At 49.8% G+C, this 23,372-nt stretch overlaps 1 protein-coding gene across 2 annotated transcripts in view; it reads left to right on the top strand.

Moving 5' to 3' along the window:
• Positions 1 to 23,372, top strand: part of OLFM2 (olfactomedin 2) — an 83,137-nt gene that overhangs the window by 57,966 nt on the left and 1,799 nt on the right. For both annotated transcript variants that reach the window (XM_031004562.3, XM_004059970.5), the window contains exons 2-5: positions 17,987 to 18,136; positions 21,008 to 21,154; positions 21,387 to 21,606; positions 21,956 to 22,062. In XM_031004562.3, the coding sequence (XP_030860422.1) occupies positions 17,987 to 18,136; positions 21,008 to 21,154; positions 21,387 to 21,606; positions 21,956 to 22,062 (624 nt within the window). The remainder of the gene's footprint in view (positions 1 to 17,986; positions 18,137 to 21,007; positions 21,155 to 21,386; positions 21,607 to 21,955; positions 22,063 to 23,372) is intronic.

Genomic DNA, 23,372 nt, shown 5'->3' with positions numbered 1-23,372 from the left:
ATTGCCTCTTCCTTTTTCTTTCTTCCTTGCTTATCTGTGAATGTGGGGAAGCTGTGGAGGGTGCTGTCCTATCTGGAAAACAGCCACTGGTATTTCCTGAGCACTCTCTCTGAACCAGTGCTTGAAGCACTTCCGCTGTATTAGCTCGCTGGAGCCTCAAAATGCCGACAGGGTCATCTCATCACCTACTGCCAGTTTCCCTGCTTGAGAAATGAAACTGATGCCAGGTGCTCATGTCTGTAATCCCAGCTACTAGGGAGGCTGAGACAGGAGAACTGCTTGAACCTGGGATGTGGAGGCTGCAGTGAGCTGAGATTGTGCCATTGCACTCCAGCCCGGGTGACAAGAGTGAAACTCCATCTCAAAAAAAGAAAAAAAAAAAAAAAAGAAGAAGAGAAATGAAACTGAGGCTCAGAGAGAGTCACTTGTCCAGGGTAACACAGAGCCAAGATTGAAGCTCAGATGGTCCGGCCCACCTTTCTGTGTTCCCAGTCAGCACCGATTTGCTTATTTTTATTCCATAGGCAATTCTGTCACACTCCCTTGAATATCACGTTGCGTATGTGTCCCGGCCTGTTTGCTGTTACTATAACAGACTACCACAGATTGGGTAATTTATAAAGGGCTGGGTGTGGTGGCTCACGCCTGTAATCCGAGCATCTAGGCAGCCAAGGTGGGAGGGTTGCTTGAGCCCAGGAGTTCAAGAACCACCTGGGCAATGTGGCCAGACCCCATGACTACACAGATTTTTTAAATTAGCCAGATGTGGTGGCACGTGTGTAGTCCCAGCTACTCAGGAGGCTAAGGCAGGGGGACCGACTGAGCCTGGAATGTTGAGACTGTGATGAGTCAGGATCGCATCATTGCACTCCAGCCTGGGCAACAGAACCAGACCTCATCTGTAAAATAATCAATTAATTAATCTTTCTTAAAAAAAAAAAGAAAGAAAAATTTATTTTTCCAGTTCTGGAGACTGGGAAGTCCAAGGGCATAGCACCAGCCTCTGGCAAAGGTTATCCCATGGCCAAAGGGCTGAAGGCAAAAGTGACACAGAGAGAGGAAATTGGACCAAAATCATTCTTGTTGTCAATAGCCCACTCCCATGATAACTAACCCACTTCCCTGATAATGGCATTAATTCACCTAACCTCATCTTTAAAGGTGCTACCTCTCAACACTGTTACTTTTTTAATTTTTTATTTTTATTTTATTTTATTGTATTTATTTATTTATTTATTTATTTATTTATTTATTTTTGAGACAGAGTTTCTCTCTTGTTGCCCAGGCTGGAGTGCAATGGCACAATCTTGGCTCACTGCAACCTCTGCCTCCCGAGTTCCAGCCATTCTCCTGCCTCGGCCTACAGAGTAGCTGGGATTACAGGCATGTGCCACCACGCCTGGCTAATTTTGTATTTTTAGTAGAGACGGGGTTTCTCCATGTTGGTCAGGCTGGTCTTGAACTCCTGACCTCAGATGATCTGCCCGCCTCAGCCTCCCAAAGTGCTGGGATTACAGGTGTGAGCCACCGCACCTGGCCATATTTTTTTTTTTTTTTTTTTTTTTGAGATGGAGTCTCACTCTGTCGCCAAGGCTGGAGTGCAGTGGCACCATCTCGGCTCATCACAACCTTCACCTACCTGGTTCAAGCGATTCTCATCCCTCAGCCTCCTGAGTAGCTGGGATTACAGGCGCCCGCCATCACGCCCAGCTAATTTTTGTATTTTTACTAGAGGCAGGATTTCTCCATGTTGGCCAGGCTGGTCTCGAACTCCTGGCCTTAAGTGATCTGCCCCCCCTTGACCTCCCAAAGTGTTGGGATTACAGGCGTGAGCCACCGCACCCAGCCTCTGAAGTAGCTATTCTTCTGTTTCTTTACTTCTCTAATAAACTTGCTTCCACTTTAAATAAATAAATAAATAAAATGGATTACGTTTCCAACACATGAATTTTGCGGGGACACATTCAAACCATAACATTACGTTAAGCCATTCTGATATATTAACAACCACCTCATGACATCAGTACTATTCTTAGCTATATACTCTAACTGGGGGAACGGAGGCACAGGATGGTTAAGTCAGTAGCCCAAGGTCACACGGCAGACCTGAGGCTTGAACCTAGGAGACCCTTAATGACCACGTCCTCCCACCTCCACTGGGGGAATTGAATGCATTTGAGACTCATTTCTTTGAAACCCTGGAATGTGTGTTGGAGGTGTAGCCAAGGGATAAAGGGTTTGGACCCAGAGTGGACTTGCCACCCGCAGGGGCACACGGGGAACCTAGCAGGAAGGAGCCCTTGGAGGTGGGTTTTCAGGAGTCCTGGTACCTGGCTGTCTGTTATTGGCAGGTTGATCAATGTCACCTCCTGGCTGTGCTGTCCAGCCTTCGAGGCCTCCCTCCAGCCGCCACCTGGGGGACTCGCAGCAAACACTTCCATTTTGTACGGGGGTGTCCCTGGCTATCGGTGTGAAATGCCTCAGCCAGCCATGGAAGTTAAATGTCCCCCATGACGACCTTTTCCACACGCTGACGGATCGATTTCAGAAATCCATCTCCGGCCAACGCGCCCGGCCCCAGCCCCTACCGCGGGCGCTGATGGCTGCAAATTTATATCCAGGCCAGAAATTGAATTCCTGTAAGTTGAAGGAACTATCTGAAAAGCTCACCCAGGCTCATTTTTACATATGAAAAACTTCAGGCAAGAGATTAAATTGGGGCCAGTGTCTCCCAGCAGTAGGGACCTTGGTGGCGGGGAGATGAACTCGCTGAGGACAGCTTCTTTAGATTCTCTGCCTTCAGCTTGGCCTCCTGGGGCTGAGAAATAAAAAGCAGTGAGACCTGTAGGCCTGCATGGCTAAAGGGATTCCCACTTCTGACCAGCTAATGTTAGAAAAGGGACATGCTCTGTGTACCCAAGGCAGGCTTTTGGTCCCTGTGGTAGCTATTGAGCTATTCAGAGGGACAGGAAATAAAACTGCTAATTCGGGCCAGGTGCAGTGGCTCATACCTGTAATCCCAGCACCTTGGGGAGGCCGAGGTGGGAGGATTGCTTGAGCTCAGGAGTTCCAGACAGGGCGATACCCTGTCTCTGTGAGAAAAAACAAACAAACAAAAACAACAACAACAACAACAAACAACCAGATGTGCTGGTAAGTGCCTGTGGTCCCAGCTACCCGGGAGGCTGAGGTGGGAGGATCACCTGAGCCAGGGAAGTCGAAGCTGCAGTGAGTCGTGATCGTGCCACTGCACTCCAGCCTGTCTCAAAAAAAAAAAAAGCTGCTAATTCATCTTCATCCCCGGCCAGGCCCCTGCACCAGCTCCTAAGGCCACCTCAGTCCCAGCAAATTGGCGAGGTTCTAATTAAGCTTCCTTGGGCTGTGGCAGAGAGGACATCAGAGTCTGTGGATCATTCCAGAACCCTCGCTCTTCCCTGCCCCCTGCCAGAGGCATGAAGGCTGGGGAAGGAGAAGCAGATAAATCAAGTGACAGCTCCGTGAAGGAAGAAACCCCATCTTGCTAGAAAGATCTCTCTCGCCTGCCTTGAAAAAATGAGACTGATGCAAATGCGGCTGCTTCTCTTTGGTACAAAAGCCCTTAAATATTAAAGAAATGAATCCTTGATGTCTACAAAGAAAGGATCAAAAACAAATCTTTCTGAAAGGAGAAAAGCTTTTATTTCGCCGTGAACTCTTCTAGATCTAGCCTCTGGCAGGGATGCCTGCGGAACAGGGAGCACAGGAAGATAAAGCTCTCAGTGATGGCCATTCAATATTTGTTCATTTAGGAAGCGTCTGAAGCAGCTACTGCATTGGGTTACAGGCTGGGGAAACGTCCAGCAAAGTGAGGCCACAGTTCCTGCCCTCAGAAGCCAGTAGGGGACGGGTGCAGTGTCTCATGCCTGTAATCCCAGCACTTTGTGAGGCCGAGGCAGGAGGATTACTTGAGCTCAGGAGTTCAAGACCAGTCTGGGCAACACAGCAAGACCCTGTCTCTAAAAAATAAAATAAAAGACTGGGTGCGGTGGCTCATGCCTGTAATCCCAGCACTTTGGGAGGCCAGGGTGGGTGGATCACTTGAGGTCAGCAGTTTGAGACCAGCCTGGCCAACATGGTGAAACCCCATCTCTATTAAAAATAGAAAAGTTAGCCAGGCATGGTGGTGCACACCTGTAGTCCCAGCTACTTGGGAGGCTGAGGCAGGAGAATCGCTTGAACCCAGGAGGTAGAGGTTGCAGTGAGCCGAGATGGCTCCACTGCACCCCAGCCTGGGTGACAGAGGGAGACTCTATCTCAAAAATAAATAAGTAAATAAAATAAAAGCCGGTGGTGGCTGGGCATGATGGCTTATGTCTATAATGCCACCACTTTGGGAGGCTTAGGTGGGAGGGTCACTTAAGGTCAGGAGTTTGAGTCTAGCCTGGGCAACATAGTGAGACCCCCATCCCTCTTTAAAAAAAAAAAAAAAAAAAGGCCAGTGGGGCATTCTCCAAAACTCCCTGGCCAGTAATCCTCAAAACTGTCAAGGTCAGAAAAAACAAGACAGAAACGTCATAGACCAGATAAGTCTAAAGACATGTGATAACCACTCAGTGTAACGTGGGATCCTGCATTAGATTCTGGACCAGAAAAAGCACTCAAGTGGGAAAACTGGGGAATTTCAATAAAGTCTAGAGTTTAGTTAATAGTAATGGATGCACGGATGTTGATTTCTTAGTTGTGACAAGTGTATCATGGTTATGTAAGATGTAATAACAGGGAAGGCAGGATGAGAGGTACACAGGAGCTCTCTGTATTATTGTTGTAACTTTTCTGTAAACCTAAAATAATTCCAAAAGTAAAAGTTGATTAGGTAGGCATGGTGGCCCACACCTGTAATTTCGGCGCTTTGGGAGACCGAGATGGGAAGATTGCTTGAGGTCAGGAGTTCGAGACTAGCTTGGGAAACATAGTGAGATCCTGTCTCTACAAAAAAAAAAAAAAAAAAAAATTAGCTGGGCATGATAGTGTACATCGGTAGTCCCAGCTACTTGGGAGGCTAAGGTGGGAGGATTGCTCGGGTCTGGGAGGTTGAGGCTGCAGTGAGCCATGATCATACCAATGTGGGACACGGCCTGGGGGACAGAGCAAGACCCTATCTCAAAACAAAAATAAAAATAAAAAAAGTATCAGGGTGTGGTGGCACACACCTGTGGTCTCAGCTACTCCGGAGGCTGAAGCAAGAGAACTGCTTGAGCCTAGGAGGCTGAAGATGCAGCGAGCTATGATCATGCCCCTGCACTCCAGCCTGGGCAACTGCTTGAGACCCTGCTTCTTAAAAAACCAAAAATGTTGGCCAGGTGTGATGGCTCACGCCTGTAAACACAATACTCTGGGAGGCTGAGGCAGGTGGATCCCTTCAACCCAGGAGTTCAAGACCAGCCTGGGCAACATGGTGAAACCCCGTCTCTACAAAAAATACAAAAATTAGCCTGGCGTGGTGGTGGGCACCTATAGTCCCAGCTACTCAGGGAGCTGAAATGAGAGGATGGCTTGAGCCTGGGAGGTGGAGGTTGCAGTGAGCAGTGATCGCGCCGTGATTACGCCACTGCACTCCAGCCTGCGCGGCAGAGTGAGACCCTGAAGGAAGTGACTCTTGTCCTCCCAGCATAGTGGCTGAGAATCTGATAGGCTGGCATCCAAATCCCAGCTCTGTGAATTTGGGTAACTTGACTTTTCTCTGTATCTCAGTTTTCCCATCTGTAGAATGGAGCTAGTGTTAGTACCTACCATGAGATGGGGCTCTAAGGATTGAATTTTGGTAATATTTGCAAAGCAACTAAGAAGAGCGAGCTCTACAAGTGTTAAGTAAAATATGAAATTCAGAATGGGAGTAGAGCTTGGGGAGGGATGGATGGACAGATGAATGAATGGATGGATGGATAGATGGATGGATGTATATAAATGGATGGTTGGATGAATGAATACTAGTGAATGGATGGTTGGATGGATGAATGAATGAATGGGTAAATAGATAAATGGATGAGCAGATGAATGAATGGATGGATAGATGGATGAATGGGTGGAAAGGTGAATGAATGGATGGATGAATGAATATGTGGATTCACAGTCACTTTCTATCCTGACCCCTCCCCAAGCCACAAGGCTCTTCCAGGCAAAACCCCAGTTCTCAGGCTGAGGGAGGCCCCAGGCGGTTCCCAGGCTTCCAGCATGGCGTGGGTGAACTAATCACTTTTTTTTTTTTTCTTTTGAGACAAGGTCTCGCTCTGTCACCCAGGTTGGAGTGCAGTGGCGTGATCTCGGCTCACTGCAACCTCTGCCTCCCAGGCTCAGGCGATCCTCCCACCTCAGCCTTCTGAGTAGCTGGGACCACAGGCTCGTGCCACCATGCCTGGCTAAATTATTTTGTATTTTTGGTAGAGACAGGGTCTTACCATATTGCCCAGGCTGGTCCCGAACTCCTAAGCTCAAGCCATCTGCCTGCCTTGGCCTCCCGAAGCGCTGGGAATGCAAGCATGAGCCACAGCGCCTGGCTGATATCTTCTTTAAGGCGTGTCAAGCTTATCACTCAGGGGATATTTGCCCAATACCTCAAGGTTTGACAAGAGCAGGCTGCTATTATCTCAAGCTTTCCAAAGGGACGTGGCCCCCTGTCATGGCTCAGACGTAGCAGACAGGCACATTCTCCATCATTCATCACGGCCCTCCTGCCATTCTCGCAGTCAGAGAGAAGCCACAGCCTCTGCCTAGCCTACTGGGCACCTGTCTGCAGCCTAATCTCAGGTGATCCTTCCCTAGGACGAACAACAGAAGCAAGCTCCGTGGCAGAAAGGGGAAATTCACGGTAGACCTGTGAAGGTGTTTGCTCTCTGTCCCACTGGTTCATCAGCATCCTCATTCAACAAACATACCTTGTGCCAGGTTCTGAGGATCAGGGATGAATTGTTTGCAAAGCAAACAAAACTCCCCGCTCCCCTGTGGTTTCCTTTCCCAGCATAGAGGCAGGCCTGGAGCCAGCATTCCCACCAGTGAGGCCCTCCTAATGGCGACTATGATCAGGGCTTGGAGGAGGACAGGAGAGGTGCCGCAAGCCAGTGTAGACTGTGGAACCAGATGGCCTGTGTTCGAATTCCAGCTACACCACTTACAGGCAGTGATGCTTTGGCAAAGAGCTTTTTTTTTTTTTTTGAGAGCAGAGTCATGCTCTGCCGCCCAGGCTGGAGTGCAGTGGCGGGATCTCAGCTCACTGCAACCTCCGCCTCCAGGGTTCAAGTGAGTCTCCTGCCTCAGCCTCCTGAGTAGCTGGGATTATAGTAGCACACCAGCACACCTGGCTAATTTTTTTGTATTTTTAGTAGAGATGGAGTTCACCATGTTGGTGGGGCTGGATTCGAACTCCTGACCTTGTGATCTGCGTGCCTTGGCCTCCTGAAGTGCTGGGGTTACAGGCGTGAGCCACAGCACCCGGCATTTTATATAATTTTATTTTTTTTTAGACAGGATCTCGCTCTGTTGCCCAGGCTGGAGTGCAGTGGCATCATCTCAGCTCACTGCAACCTCTGCCTCCTAGGTTCAAGTGATTCTCTTGCCTCAGCCTCCTGAGTAGTGGGAATTACAGGCTCTTGCCACCATGCCCAGCTAATTTTTTGTATTTTTAGTAGGGATGGGGTTTCGCCATGTTGGCCAGGCTGGTCTCGAACTCCTGACCTAGAGTGATCTGCCTGACGTGACCTCCCAAAGTGCTGGGATTACAGGCATAAGCCACTGGGCCCGGTCTGGTCTTAAACTCTTGAGCTCACCTCGGCCTCCCAAAGTGCCAGGATTACAGATGCGAGCCACTGTAAACCACAGACATGCACCACCACACCCGGCTATTTATTTATTTATTTTGAGACAAAGTTTTGCTCTTGTTGCCCAGGCTGGAGTGCAATGGTGCAATCTCAGCTCACTGCGATCTTGGCTTACAGCAACCTCCACCTCCCGGGTGACTTGAGAGGAGGGTAACGCGTGGCAGGGACAACCAAGACTGCTTTTGGAAGAGACCTGAACACTTGAGCCCCGGGGATGGGGAAGAGTTAGCCTGGCCCTAAGAAGGGGACAGTGCGGGGATTGGCAGCGGGCCCGGCCCGTGCAAAGGCCTGGAGATGAGAATAAGCATCCTGTGACCTGGGAAGGGAAAGACAATTAGAGAGGATGGGCCGGAGAGAACACAGCAGCGTGCGCCTACATCCTGGTTCAGTGCCTGTAAGAATGGAGAAGGACCGTGGCTCCCCTGCTGCCAGGTTATAGCAAGGAGATATTCTGGAACAGGAAGCCAGCTGGGCCGCGTGGGGACTAGGATGGAGCAAGTGTCCCCTCTCATCCCTCACTCTCCTCTCTCCCTCGTTGGACTTTCTTTGCCTCATGATCCCACAGCCTCAACCCCAACTCCATGAGACTTTGCTAGATCCTTTTTATTGTGTCAAGACTCACACCATTTGACCTCAGGAAGTTACCAAATTGGCCTTTTGAGTGTTATGGAGATAATAATAGCAGGGCAGGGTGTGATGACTCAGGCCAGCAATCCCAGTACTTTGGGAGGCTGAGATGGGAGGATCCCTTGAGGCCAGGAATCCGAGGCTGCAGTGAGCCATGAGCGTGCTGCTGCACCAGCCTGGGCAACATAGTGAGACCCCACCTCTACAAAAAAAAAAAAATTTTTAAATTAACCAGGTGCAGTGGTGCATGCCTGTAATCCTAGCACTTTGGGAGGCTGAGGCTGGATGATTGCTTGAGGCCAGGAGTTCAAGAGCAGTCTGGGCAGCACAGTAAGATCCTGTCTCTACAAAAATATTTTAAAAAATTAACCAGGTGCAGTGGTGCATGCCTGTAATCCCAGCATTTTGGGAGTCTGAGGCTGGAGGAACTGTCTGAGGCCACGAGTTCAAACACAGCTTGGGCAATTATAGCAAGACTCCCATCTCTACAAAAAATAAAAAATTAGCTGGGCATAGTGGCACATGCCTGTAGTCCCAGATGCTCAGGAAGCTGATGGCCACAGGATCACTTGAGGTCAGGAGTTCGAGGCTGAAGTGAGCCATGATTGTGCCACTGCACTCCAGACTGGACGATAGAGTGACACCCTGTCTCTTAAAAAATAAAAATAATAGTATTAGCAGACACTTGTGTAGCTCTTACTACATGCTGATGACTGTTCTAATTGCTCTTATATATATTATGAACTCATTTGATCCTCCTAGCAACCCAGAGAAGTAGGTAGTCATCATGTCCATTGTACAAATGAAAAAACTAAGAAAGACACAGAAAGGTTAAGCCACTTGCTGAGGTCACACAGCAAGCGAATTGTGAAGCCAGAACTTAAACCCAGGCAGCCTGACTCCAGGACCCTGCTCTTACCAGTTGGCCCTACTCTACCATCCCAGGAGGAATAAGAAACATCTAGAGGAAACTAGTCACTTCTATCGTAAGGATATTGCCCGGAGAGATGCTGGTGACATCACGTGGAATCCTTTTTGGGAGGACTGTGGGAGAAATCCCTGCCAAAAATAATTGAGCTTTCTCCTGAGCATCTGGTGTACTTTTGTTTCAGGACACTGAGAACCGCATAAATGACCAGCTTTCCCTTTCTGAGTTGGCTGCTAAGGAGCTTGGAGCCAAACTTATGGCCCGGCCATATGCTGATTGTTCAGGTTTTTAAGGGATGAGTTTTTCTTAGCCTCGTTTCTGGCTCTGTTTTATGTCCCTGCTTTTGTTTTTCTTCTTTTTCTCCCTTGACAAAAAAAAAAAAAATAATAAGGGACTTTTAAAAATCTTTTTTCTTTTGAGATAGGGTCTCACTTTGTCACCCAGGCTGGAGTGTAGTGGCGCCTTCATAGCTCACTGCAGCCATGAACTCCTGGGCTCAAGTGATCCTCCTACTTCAGCTTCCTGAGTAGCTGGGACTGCAGGCATGTGCCACCATGCTCAGCTAATTTTTAAATTTTTTGTAGAGATGAGGTTTTACTATGTTTCACAGGCTGGTCTCAAACTCCTGGGCTCAAGTGATTCTCCTGCCTTGGATTCCCAAAGTGTTGGGATTACAAGCGTGAGCCACTGCACCCGGCCCTAAAAATCTTTATAAGAACAATACACGTTCATTGTAGAAAACTTGGAAAATAAGATAAATTTAAAGATGGTGATTAAAATCTCCATTAATCTCTAATTTTTAATGACTGCATAGTATCTCATTCTGTAGATGCATCTTAAATTTGTAAATTGGCTGGACACAGTGCCTCACGCCTGTAATCCCAATACTTTGGGAGGCTGAGGTGGGAGAATTGCTTGAGCCCAGGAATTTGAGACCAGGCTGGGCAACATAGCTAGTCCCTGTTTCTACAAAAAATCTTTTTAAAAATTAGCCTGGGCCAGGCATGGTGGCTCACACCTGTAATCCCAACACTTTGGGAGGGTAAGGCGGGCAGATCACCTGAGGTCAGGAGTTCAAGACCAGCCTGGCCAACATGGTGAAACCTCGTCTTTACAAAAATACAAAAATTAGCCGGGCATAATGGCAGGTGCCTGTAATCCCAGCTACTCCAGAGACTGAGGCAGGAGAATCACTTGAACCCTCAAGGTGGAGACTGCAGTGAGCCAAGATCACGCCATTGCACTCCAGCCTGGGCAACAGAGGGAGACTCCATCTCAAAAAAAAAAAAAAAATTAGCCTGGTTTAGTGGCTCACACCTGTAGTCCCACCTACTCAGAAGACAGAGGTGGGAGGATCGCTTGAGCCTTTGGACATCAAGGCTGCGGTGAGCTATGATCACGCCACTATACTCCAGCCTGGGTGGCAGAGCAAGACCCTGTCTCCAGAAAAAAAAAAAAAAAAAAAAAATTTTTTCTAGCATGTGTAATAGCTTTTGATCAAATTAATTTATAATTGTCCAATTTTAAACAATGCTTAATGAACCTCCCTTGCAACAATCAGATGCTGTCCACAAAGTTTCCACGGGCTGAATTCTTAGCTTTGGATTGGCCGAATAAAATGCAAATTGCAGAAACTGTAATGGCTTGGCTGTGGACTGGCAGGCTGTCCTCCAAAAATATCTAATCCCCGCTCTCATATTTAATTGGCGCTATCTTATGGTATTTAACATATCCTTGTAAACCACTTACAGTCCTCTCTGGAATAAGGCAGGGCACAAATAAATATGTAAGCCCCAAGGTGCCTTGGCTTCCTGATTAAATTATCCAGCCTCAAACACAATAATAGCTTCGTTTTATTAAGAGGCAGGCGCTTGCTCTCTTCCTGTTGGCTACTTCCTGATAGCCAATGCTTCTCCTGTCCCCAGGACCCTGTAGCAATGCCTCCGTCCCCAGGGAAACACCAGGAATTGTTTTTTGTTGTTGTTATTGTTGTTTTTTGAGACGGGGTCTCGCTCTATTGCCCAGGCTGGAGTGCAATGGCACGATCTCGGCTCACTGCAAACTCTGCCTCCTGGGTTCAAGTGATTCTCCTGCCTCAGCCTCCTGAGTAGCTGGGCTTACAGGTGCCTGCCACCACGTCTGGCTAATTTTTGTATTTTTAGTAGAGATGGGGTTTCGCCATGTTGGCCAGACTGGTCCGGAACTCCTGACCTCAGGTGATCCGCCCACCTTCACCTCCCAAAGTGCTGGGATTACAGGCGTGAGCCACCACGCCCGGCCACCAGGAATTGTTTTTGAACCAAGATATAGGTGGTGGAGTAGTAGGAGATGATGATCCCTGGCCCGACAGCAAGAACAACTTTCCCTGCCTGTGTCCTACTCAGTTAATTCTGGACCTGTTTTAGAGGCTGGTGTTTAATTAGGGCAGCCTCAGCAAAAGTGTTTGAAAGATTTCAGCCAGAAAAGACATTTGAGGAACAGATACTTGAGTGCATAGCTTCACTGTCTTAAAGCCCATTAGCAGGAATATTAAACCCTGAACCAAGAGCTCAGCAAAGAGAGAGTGGGTTGGCAGGTCCGTCGCGGTAGCTCACGCCTATAATTCCAGCACTTTGGGAGGCCAAGGCGGGTGGATCACTTTAGCCCAGGAGTTCAAGATCGGCCTAGGAAATGTAGTGAGATCCCCGTCTCTACCAAAAAAAATAGCCAGTCGTGATGGTGCATGCCTGTAGTCCCAGCTGCTCGGGAGGCTGAGGTGGGAGGATTGCTTGAGTCAGGGAAGTTGAGGCTGCAGTGAGCCTAGATCATGCCACTGCACTCCAGCCTAGGCAACAGAGCAAGACCCTGTCTCAAAAAAAAAAAAAAAAAAAAAGTGGGTTGGCTTCTTTAGTACATCTGCCACATCCGAGGTGAGACAGGCTGCTAGACCACAGACTTGTATGCTGGAGAACGCCTGTGTTCTTGCACCTGCTGTTATAAGCATTTCCCCTAGAGTAGGACACTCTCTGTTCCTCTCTAGACTTCTGACTGCCAAGAACTCTTGACTTTGTTTCCAAGCTAGACCCAGTCTGGGAGAGCTAGCACATGGTACATTCCAGAACATTCCAGAAGTTCCTAGGGACATGCATTAACTGCATATCTGAACTTAAACCCAATGGGCAAAACTCAGGACCTCTGCCTGCTGCGATCTGGCAGCCAAAACCCAGGCATTTAATTACACTGCTGCAGAGAACACTCTGGTGAGATGCGTCCAACGCAGACAATTATTTTAGGAAAACCATGGAGGCCTTCTCTCTGCACCACTTAAATCTTGCTTCTCTTTTACAATTCAATATTTCCTCTGTCGAGAGAAAATGGCTTATTTGCTTCAAAGGACACGCTAGGCAATGTAGGAAGATGTTAATTACGTTGAACCAGCGGCTTTGTCTCTGCACAAAAGATATTCCTTGGGGGTTTCTATCCAAATTGCTTGGGGACTAGAGCCAGGGGAGGAGGAGCAGGGATGCTTGGGCTCCTGTTTGATGTTTTTCTTTGTTTTTTGTTTGTTTGTTTGTTTGTTTGTTTTAAGAATGAGATTTATCAAGAAGGGAGGGCGGGGCACGGTGGCTCATGCCTGTAATCCCAGCATTTTGGGAGGCCAAGGCAGGTGGATCATTTGAGGTCAGGAGTTCAAGACCAGCCTGGCCAACATGGCGAAACCCTGTCTCTACTAAAAATACAAAAATTAGCCAGGCGTGGTGGTGCATGCCTGTAATCCCAGCTACTTGGGAGGCTGAGGCAGGAGAATTGCTTGAACCTGGGAGGCAGAGGCTGCAGTGAGCCGAGATCCCGCCATTGCACTCCAGCCTCGGCGACAGAGCGAGACTCCCTCTCAAAAAACAACAACAAAAAAAAAAACCAGAGAGGTAACAGTGACTCATGCCTTGTAATCCCAGTGCTTTGGGAGGCTGAGGCAGGAGGATCGCTTGAGCCCAGGAGTTTGAGACCATACTGGACAATATAGCAAGACTCCCATCTCTACAAAAAAATTTAAAAATTAGTAGGTGTGGTGGTGAGACTAAAGGCCTTTAGTCTCAGCTACTCGGGAGGCTGAAGTGGGAGGAATCACTATTTAAGCCCAGGAGGTTGAGGCTGCCAAAAGCCCTGATAGTACCACTGCACACCAGCCTGGGTGACCAAGTGAGACTCCATCTCCAAAAAAAAAAAAAAAAAGAGGAGAAGAAGAAGAAGGGAGGTGGGAGAGTAGTTCTGGATCCTCCCAGAACCAAAGGGGCAGGCTTTCTTGGGGTATTCCTCTTGTACTGGGCCATCCTTGTTGTCTTAGGTCAGGCTCCTTCAGGGAGGATTTAAGTGCAGGTATCCACCTAAGATACCCCAGGAAGAACCAGTGGGGGAGCAGTGAAGTGAGAGAGGAGGTGAAGGAAACCCATGCAGGGAGACTTAATGAGTACGCCAGGCTCAGTGGCTCACACCTGTAATACCAGCACTTTGGGAGGCCGAGGCAGGTGGATCGCTTGAGCCCAGGAGTTCAAGACCAGCCTGGGCAGCAAAGCAAGACTGTCTCTACAAAAGGAAAAAAAAAAAAAAGAAAAAAGCTGGGTGTGTTGGTACCTGCCTGTAGGCCCAGCTACTCAGGAGGCAGATGTGGGAGGGGATGGCTTAAACCCAGGAGTTCGAGGCTGCAGTAAGCTAGGATTGCACCACTGCACTCCAGTGGTGGGTGACAGCAAGACCCAGACCTGAGTGACAGCAAGACCCCATCTTAAAAAAATAAATAAATGTGCCAGGCGCAATGGCTCTCGCCTGCAATCCCAGCACTTCGGGAGGCCAAGGTGGACGGATTGCTTGAGGCCAGGAGTTCGAGACCAGCCTGACCAACATAGTGAAACCCTATCTCTACTAAAAATACAAAAATTAGCCAGGCATGGAGGTGGGTGATTGTAATCCTAGCTACTCGGGAGGCTGAGGCATGAAAATCGCTTGAACCCAGGAGGTGGAGGTTGCAGTGAGCCAAGATCGCACCACTGCCCTCCAGCCTGGGAGACACAGTGAGAGTCTGTCTCAAAAATAAAAAATAATAAAATAAACGAATAAATAAAAGAGAAGTAATGAGCAGGTTGCTGCTGTGGACAACTGAGGTGCAAATCTAATGGGTTGCCCTGGAAGATTTCATGGAACATACACCTTCGAGTTCTTTCCCACTGAAGAGGCAAGAGGAGTGGTATTAATCACGAATGCCTATGGGTCATCTCTGAGGATTGCTGGGTGTATTTTCTGCTGGCCCCATGCAAGGGCAGGGTGGGATATGACCACCAGAGAAAGCTCTTGGCTGTGGCCAATCCTGGGTGCACCTGCAGTGAATGTTGCTCCACCCAGCTCCTACCTGAGTACAAGGAAGGCGGAGAAAGTGAGTTACTGTGCTCCGCTGCCAGGGCTGAGGATGTGCAACTTACAAAGAGGGGGTTCCCCCCATTTAGGAAGGGTGTACAAAGGCTCGAAGAATGACTGACTGTAATAGTTTCAGCTGGCGTTTATGAATGGTTTGTTTCCCTTATAGATTAGTGGGGGAGTCAAGCTCATCTGTACAATTTGTACAATTATATCATTTGCTCATATTCCAATAAGCCTTAAAAAAAAAAAAAGACTCGATTGAGTGGGAGAGAAAAAGGTGGGCTAATAGTTGGAGTCCCCGGGATTGCTCATAATTCACAGCTTGGTTTATCTGTGCTGCAGCTCGCGGCACCAATTCTGCTGGGAGATCTAGTAACGGCTGTGCACATGATCAATGATTGTGGTGCTTTGTTTCTCTGTAAAACACTGGGGTTTTTTTAATCAGAATTTCTTCCATGCCGGTCAGAATGCATCCTGGAATAGGACCAGAATCTTCCATTTACCGCCTCTATGGCCACCACTCATCATCACCTGTCTGGATCTGTGCAGTCACCCCTGCCCTGGCCTCCCTCCCTCGTTCCCTAGAGCAGCCAGAGGTCACTGTGAGCACCCAAGTAAGGTCACGTCCCGCCTCTGCACAGAACCCTCCATGGCTCCCACCTTCCTCAGGGCAGAACCCAGAGCCCTCACTGCTTCCCACAAGGCCTTGCCCCATCACCTCCCTTCTCTCATCTGCCTCCACTTACCCCTTACTCAATCTGCTCCAGCCACATGGGCCTCCTCCTTGTTTCACAAACACACCAGGCATGGTCCTGCCTCAGCCTTTCTACTTGCTGTTCTCTCTGCCTGGAACCCCTTCCCCAGACATCCAAATGGCTCCTCCCTCACTTCCTTCAGGTCTTGAACAAAGACTTCAGGTTTTGAACAAACGACACCTACGTGTGCAAGCCCAAGCCAGTCACCCCACAACCCTCACGTCCCCCCACATCCTTTTTTTTTTTTTTTTTTGAGACAGAGTTTCGCTCTTTTGCCCAGGCTGGAGTAAAGTGGTGTGATCTCGGCTCACTGCAACCTCGGCTCGCTGCCCCCACCCTGCCAGGTTCAAGCGATTCTCCTGCCTCAGGCTCCCAAGTAGCTGGGATTATAGGCGCACACCACCATGCCCGGCTAATTTTTGTATTTTTAGTAGAGACGGGGTTTTACCATGTTGGCTAAGCTGGTCTGGAACTCCTGACCTCAGGTGATCCACCTGCCTCCACTTCCCAAAGTGCTAGGATTACAGGTGTGAGCCACCGCGTCTGGCCTTTCTATTTTTTTTTAAGAGATGGGGTCTCACTCTGTCACCCACGCTGGAGTGCAGTGGCACAGCCATAGCTCATTGCAGCCTCAACTTCCTGCACCCAAGCAATCCTCCTGCCTCAGCCTTGTGAGTAGCTGGGACCACAGGTGCATGCCACTACATCCAGCTATTTTTTTTTTTAATTTTTAGTATAGATGAGGTCTTGTTATGTTGCCCGGGGGGCCTTAAACTCCTGACCTTCAGTGATCCACCCCCTTCAGCCTCTTGAAATTCTGGGATTACAGGCGTGAGCCACCATTCCTGGGTCCCTCCAAACATTGATCAGGATTTGTAATGATAGAAATGTCCCCTGCCTTCTCCTTTTCTTCTGTCTCACTTGTCCCTCAAGTTCATCTCAAGAGCCCATTCTCTTGGACACCTCCTCAGAGACCCTCAGCCTGAGGGAAGACCCCCTGTTACTCCCTGCACTACTTCTTCAAAGCACTCACTGCAGCATGTGGTTCTAGAAGTATCAATGGCATTAAGTGGTTGATGTCCGTCTCTCCTAGTAGCTCCATAGACAACCACCAGATGTTTTCTTCATTCCTTCTCTTCCTTGATCCTATCCCAGACCCTATGCCTGGGACAGAAGAGACTCCCATGGATATCTTCTTTTTTTTTTTTTTTCTTTGAGACGGAGTCTTGCTCTGTCGCCCAGGCTGGAGCGCAGTGGCGCAATCTTAGCTCACTGCAACCTCCGCCTCCCAAGTTCAAGCCATTCTCCTGCCTCAGCCTCCCATGTAGCTGGGATTGCAGGCACCCGCCAGCACACTCGGCTAATTTTTGTATTTTTAGTAGAGATGGGGCTTTGCCATGTTGGCCAGGCTGTTCTCAAACTCCTGACCTCAGGTGATCCACCTGCCTCAGGGGTGTCTTCTAATCAGTTTGGAAGTTTATGATTTGTGTCTAGAGTTCCCTGGTACTTATTAGCATTTCTAAGCCTCTGATAAGTCCTGCAGTAACAAAACTTGTTTCACCCAGTGACACACATTTATTTGACCACAGAGCATCCTTTTCCCAGCACACCTGGTAAGATTACCAGTGTTGCAAGGAGTATGGCTTGGGAAACAAAGCCATAATTGATCACTGGATTATCTGAGCATTTTGTCTGCCATTACTTTGCCTGGGTGGCTCCAGGTGGGGTGGGGGCACAGCAGGGTTGCACTTAACATTTAGTGGCCCTGATGGCTGGGCACGGTGGCTCACGCCTGTAATGCCAGCACTTTGGGAGGCTGAGACGGGTGGATCACCTGAGGTGAGATCCTTTTTTTTTTGTGAGACAGGGTCTCACTCTGTTACCCAGGCTGGAGTGGAGGCCAGGTGTTGGAGACAGGCGGAGGTTGCAGGGAGCCCAGATCGCGCCACTGCACTCCAGCCTGGGTGACAGGACAAGACTGTGTCTCAAAAACAAACAACAAAAAACAAACCAAAAAAAAAAAAAACATTAAGTGGCCCTGAGATAGCTCCAGAGCCGATAAGTCACTGTGGGCTGGGGAAGCAGAGAGGAGGTCCAGGTTTGGGGGTTATTTGAGTGGATCTCTGTTCTAATGGCAGTCACGGAGACAGTGTTGTGTGCGTGCGAATCTGTGTGAGAGAATGAATTCTGGTCTTGGAGAAGATTTGAGTCCTCCAATTCCTTGCCATGTTCCTTAACCCCTCCGCACCTCAGTCTTGCCATCCGTGAAATGGGGCTCCTTAAGGAGGGCCTGAGATCACACACAACAGGCACTGGCATATGCCCGCAGCCTAGCAAAGGGCATCTGTGGTTTCCTTGGGCCCCCTTCCTGTCCCAGTGAGGGCGAGGCGAGACCCTCACTGGGATCCCAGTCTCTGACCCCCACCTCTTTGCAGACTCTCTTCCAGAGCCCAGAAGAGGGCTGGCAGCTGTACACCTCAGCCCAGGCCCCTGACGGGAAATGCATCTGCACGGCCGTGATCCCAGCGCAGAGTACCTGCTCTCGAGATGGCAGGAGTCGGGAACTGCGGCAACTGATGGAGAAGGTGAGAACCTTCCAGGTGCCCTCGGGGCAGCTGGGAAAATCTCCCAGTTCTCACCCTGCCCTCCAGCCCCATCCAGGTCAGCCAGTGGCCATATCCAGCTATGCAAATTATTCAGAGCTGGCTGATAATCCAGCTCCTCTCCAGGCAGGTCCTCTTTTTTATTTTCCTTTTAACACAGGGTCTCACTCTGTTACCCAGGCTGGAATGCAGCGACATGATCAGCTCACTGCAGCCTCAAACTCCTAGGTTCAAGCAATCCCCACTCCTCAGCCTCTGAGTAGCTGGGACTACAGACATGTACCACCACGCCCTGCTAATTTTTATATTTTTTGTGGAGACGGGGTCTCCCTATGTTGCCCAGGCTGGTCTCAATCTCCTGGGCTCAAGTGATCCTCCTGCCTCAGCCTCCCAAAATGTTGGGATTACAGGTGTGAGCCACCATGCCCAGATGGATACTTTATCCAATATCTGTTCAATGCTTTTTTTTTTTTTTTTTCTTGAGACAGTCTCACTCTGTTGCCCAGGCTGGAGTGCAGGTGCAGTGGCGCGATCTCGGCTCACCGCAACCTCCACCTCCCAGGTTCAAGCGATTCTCCTGCCTCAGCCTCCCGAGTAGCTGGGATTACAGGCGTGTGCCACCATGCCCAGCTAATTTTTTTATTTTTAGCAGAGATGGGGTCTCACCATATTAGTCATGCTGGTCTTGAACTCCTGATTTCAGGTGATTTGCCTGTCTTGGCCTCCCAAAGTGCGGGGATTACAGGCGTGAGCCACTGCGCCCAGCCTGTTCAATGCTTTTTTGGGAGAGAAGCCAAGCACTTATTGGGATTGGGGTGGGGAGAAGGAAGGAAGACTGGAGGGGCAGCATCTGAGTCTCCTGTGTGTGAGCTCTGGTCCACCAGGCATGTCCCACCCAGCTTTGCAGTTCACCAGACTCACCTGCTAAGAAGGCGTTCTGTGCCCCTTGGGGAGGGTCTAACCCTCCACCTCAAGAGGCTCCTATAAAAGTTTCCTTCTACCTCTGATCATGGTCAAGAGAAAATAGTCCCCTGGGCCAGGCGTGGTAGCTCAAGCCTGTAATCCCAGCACTTTGGGAGGCTGAGGCATGTGTATCACTTGAGGTCAGGAGTTTGAGATCAGCCTCTACCAAAAATACAAAAATTAGCCGGGCGTGGTGGTGTGTGCCTGTAGTCCCACCTACTCGGGAGGCTGAGGCAGGAGAACTGCTTGAACCTGGGAGGTGGAGGTTGCAGTGAGCTGAGATGGCACCACTGCACTCCAGCCTGGGCAACAGAGCAAGACTCCATCTCAAATAAATAAATAAATAAATAAATAAATAAATAAAACTTATAAATTGTTGATTTCTGGAATTTCCCACTTAATATTTTTGGACTGTGGTTGGCCTCAGGTAGCTGAAACGTGAAACTGTGGAGAAGGGAAGAGTATGTAAAAATATTTTGTGGCGTTCAGGGTGGGTATTAGGCTGCTGGGTTTCTGAGAGTTTCCAAGTGTCATGTGAATAATTGTACAGGAAAGTCTGTATTTCAACAAGCATCCAGTGGTAACTCTGACTGAGTTTACCTTAGCCAGGCAGAGTCCACTTTAGTCAGGTGAAGCTGGTGGGAATCTACCTTAGCCAGGTGAGAGTCTACCTTAGCCAGGTGAAGGTCTACCTTAGCCAGGTGAGGGTCTACCTTAGCCAGGTGAGGGTCTACCTTAGCCAGGTGAAGGTCTACCTTAGCCAGGTGAGGGTGTACCTTAGCCAGGTGAGGGTCTACCTTAGCCAGGTGAGGGTCTACCTTAGCCAGGTGTTCATCTTAGCCAAGTGAGAGTGTACCTTAACAAAGTGGGAGTCTACCTTAGCCAGGTGTTCACCTTAGCCAGCTGGAGTCTACCTTAGCCAGGTGAGAGTCTACTTAAGCCAGAGATGGAGTTCACCTTAACAAGGTGCTACCTTAGCCAGATGTTCACCTTAGTCAGATGGGAGTCTACCTTAGCCAGGGGGAGTTCAACTTAGCTAGGTGGAGTTCACCGTAGCCAGGTGGAGGTGGGAGCTGGGTGCTCTCAGGTTGGGTCAGGAGAGGCCAGGGCAAGGGAAGTTTATTTTACTCATTCAGCCAAAAAATACTTATTGGGCCTCTACTCCAGGCCAGTGCTGGGCACTGGAGGTTAAGCTGTGGACAAGCTAGACGCAGCCTCTGTCTCTGAGGGTCCCACCTGAAGGAGGCAGATGGATAAGAATGTTCTACATAGTCACAGCTGGGAAGGAAATGACCAGGCAAGAGGAGAGTGAGTGAGCGGCTACCGGACAGGGTGGTCAGGGAAGGATGCTTTGAGTGGGGGACGCTGGAGCTGAACCCTGAAGGATGAGAAGGAGCCAGCCATGGGAACTTGGGGGAACAGCACTCCAGGTAGAGAGACCAGCAAGTGCAAAGACCCTGCAGAAGGAAGGAGCTTAGAGTCTGTGAGAACAAAGAGAGAGGAAGTGGGTTGGGCGGGGGGGTGGGCAGGACCAGCCAGCACAGGATCTGTGGAGGAGGAAGGTGATCTAATCTCTGTTTTGAAAGTTCCTTCTGTCTGCTGTGTAGAGAATTGACTACAGGGGATGAAGGTGGAACTGGGAGACTAGGGAGGAGGTGAGAGGTGGTGGTAGGTGGACCAGATGGGAGCCAGTGGGTAGTAGGGAGGGAGGGATGGATGGATGGATTGGGCACACAATTGGGAGGCTGCTGGTAAGCTCAGGGGAGGAGAAGGTGGCCTCGTCGGTGTGGTATTTGTACAGCCTCTGTTCCTGCCAGCTCTTGTCTGTGGCATCTCTGGGTTGGGATTTGGGGAAGGAGGTCTGGTCCCTTCAGTTGTCCCCATTCCTAGGTCCAGAACGTCTCCCAGTCCATGGAGGTCCTTGAGTTGCGGACGTATCGCGACCTGCAGTATGTACGCGGCATGGAGACCCTCATGCGGAGCCTGGATGCGCGGCTCCGGGCAGCTGATGGGTCCCTCTCGGCCAAGAGCTTCCAGGTGGGTCTTCCTGGGTCCAGACCAGAGGTCAAACAAATGACTGGGATTTGGTATCCATTAGTTCCTACAATGGAGTCATGTCTGGGAAGAATCTAGGGTCCAATCTGAGCCACATGTCAAGGGCCAGGTGTGCATCAAAGACAAAGGGTGAAGTTATGAGTCAGAGGTTGGAGTCATGTCTGGGTCAAAGGCCAGGGGTCAGGCTTGGCCATGGTTCCATCTTGATGCACAGGAGCTGAAGGACAGGATGACGGAACTGTTGCCCCTGAGCTCGGTCCTGGAGCAGTACAAGGCAGACACGCGGACCATTGTACGCTTGCGGGAGGAGGTGAGGAATCTCTCCGGCAGTCTGGCGGCCATTCAGGAGGAGATGGGTGCCTACGGGTATGAGGACCTGCAGCAACGGGTGATGGCCCTGGAGGCCCGGCTCCACGCCTGCGCCCAGAAGCTGGGTATGCCTTGGTCCTTGACCCTGACCCCTGATCTCTGACTGCCACACCCAACTCCAATATCACCTGTTTGTGCCTAGAAGCTGGACACAGTTTTGACCTCTAACTTTTAAACCTCAACCCTTGACCTTCCTACCTAAGGCTACACTTGAGTCCAGAAGCTGGAAATGGTCCTGACCCTTGGCCTCTAACCCCTCACTCACAACTGAACAACATATTGGGACCAGATTTTTGAGTCTTCCCTCATCCCTGGTCCCAGCTTTCCCAACTTGATCACAGCACTTCATCTTTGCCCGGCCTCTCTTGGGCTGTTCCCTTCACCATCCTCATTCCCCCTGTTCCTGCCTCCCAGGCTGTGGGAAGCTGACCGGGGTCAGTAACCCCATCACCGTTCGGGCCATGGGGTCCCGCTTCGGCTCCTGGATGACTGACACGATGGCCCCCAGTGCGGATAGCCGGGTGAGTGACTGCGCCCACCCCTGGGGTCAGGGCCTGGGAGGGACAGAGCCTTTGACTGCCCACAGGTGCCTAGGGAGTCCACACTGGTGACTGTCTTGTAGCCCAAAGTGTCCTGGATCCCCCAGGGCCATTGGACCTCCCTGTCCAGTAACCCCCAAGTGACCAAGGGCTTTGCAGCCTTGTGAATCCCACTCTGTTGACCTCCAGTGTCTGTATAGTGGCTAATGGTTACTGAATTCTACTGACCAGTTCTCAGGGACTACTGACGTCCAAGTAACTACCCAATGACCAATGCCCTCCCAAGGACAAAAGACCTCTTCCACCAAGCACTGCTCAGTGACCTTCGGACTTCTAGTAGCTTCCACGGTCATGACTGCCCATCACTTAGACACACAAGAACCATCCATGAGGCTGGGCATGGTGGCTCACGCCTGTAATCCCAGCACTTTGGGAGGCTGAGGTGGGGGGATCACCTGAGGTCGGGAGTTCGAGACCAGCCTGACCAACATGGACAAACCCCGTCTCTACTAAAAATACAAAATTAGCCAGGCATGGTGGTGCATGCCTGTAATCCCAGCTACTCGGGAGGCTGAGGCAGGAGAATCACTTGAACCCTGGAGGCGGAGGTTGCAGCGAGCCAAGATCGCACCATTGCACTCCAGCCTGGGCGACACGAGTGAAACTCTGTCTCAAAAACAAAACAAAACAAAAACAACAACAAATGCTAGTTAACATGATGACAACAATGATGTTGATGACACGCCTGGTCACCTCATGGTGACAGGGGTTAGTTAACCATGGCAGTGAATTCAAGTGATGTCTTATCATTCAATGGCTGTCCAGTGACCACTAACCACCCAATATTCAATGACCAGGGAATTCCTGGGCCCAGTGACTCCCCAGGGGCTGCAGTTCCCTGGGTCCTTTGGGATGGAGCATTGTCCACTTAGGGTCTGTTTTAAGATCAATAGTGGCCAGGTGCGGTGGCTCACGCCTGTAATCCCAGCACTTTAGGAGGCCGAGGCAGGCAGATCACTTGAGCTCAGGAGTTTGAGACTAGCCTGGGCAACATTGTGAGACCTTGTCTCTACTAAAGATACAATAAATAAGCTGGGCGTGGTGACTCGTGCCTGTAGTCCCTGCTATTCAGGGGGGCTGAGGTGAGAGGATTGCTTGAGCCTGGGAGGTTGAGGCTGCAGTGAGCCGTGATTGTGCCACTGCCCGCCAGCCTGGGAAAAACAGTGAGACCTTGTTTCAAAAGAAAAAAAAAAGGCCAGGTGTGGTGGCTCATGCCTGTAATCCCAGCACTT

Source organism: Gorilla gorilla, chromosome 20 (genome assembly GCF_029281585.2).
Source record: "Gorilla gorilla gorilla isolate KB3781 chromosome 20, NHGRI_mGorGor1-v2.1_pri, whole genome shotgun sequence".
Classification (NCBI taxonomy): domain Eukaryota; kingdom Metazoa; phylum Chordata; class Mammalia; order Primates; family Hominidae; genus Gorilla; species Gorilla gorilla.
Note: the sequence above shows the minus strand (reverse complement) of the source record. Positions and strands in the feature narration are given on the sequence as shown.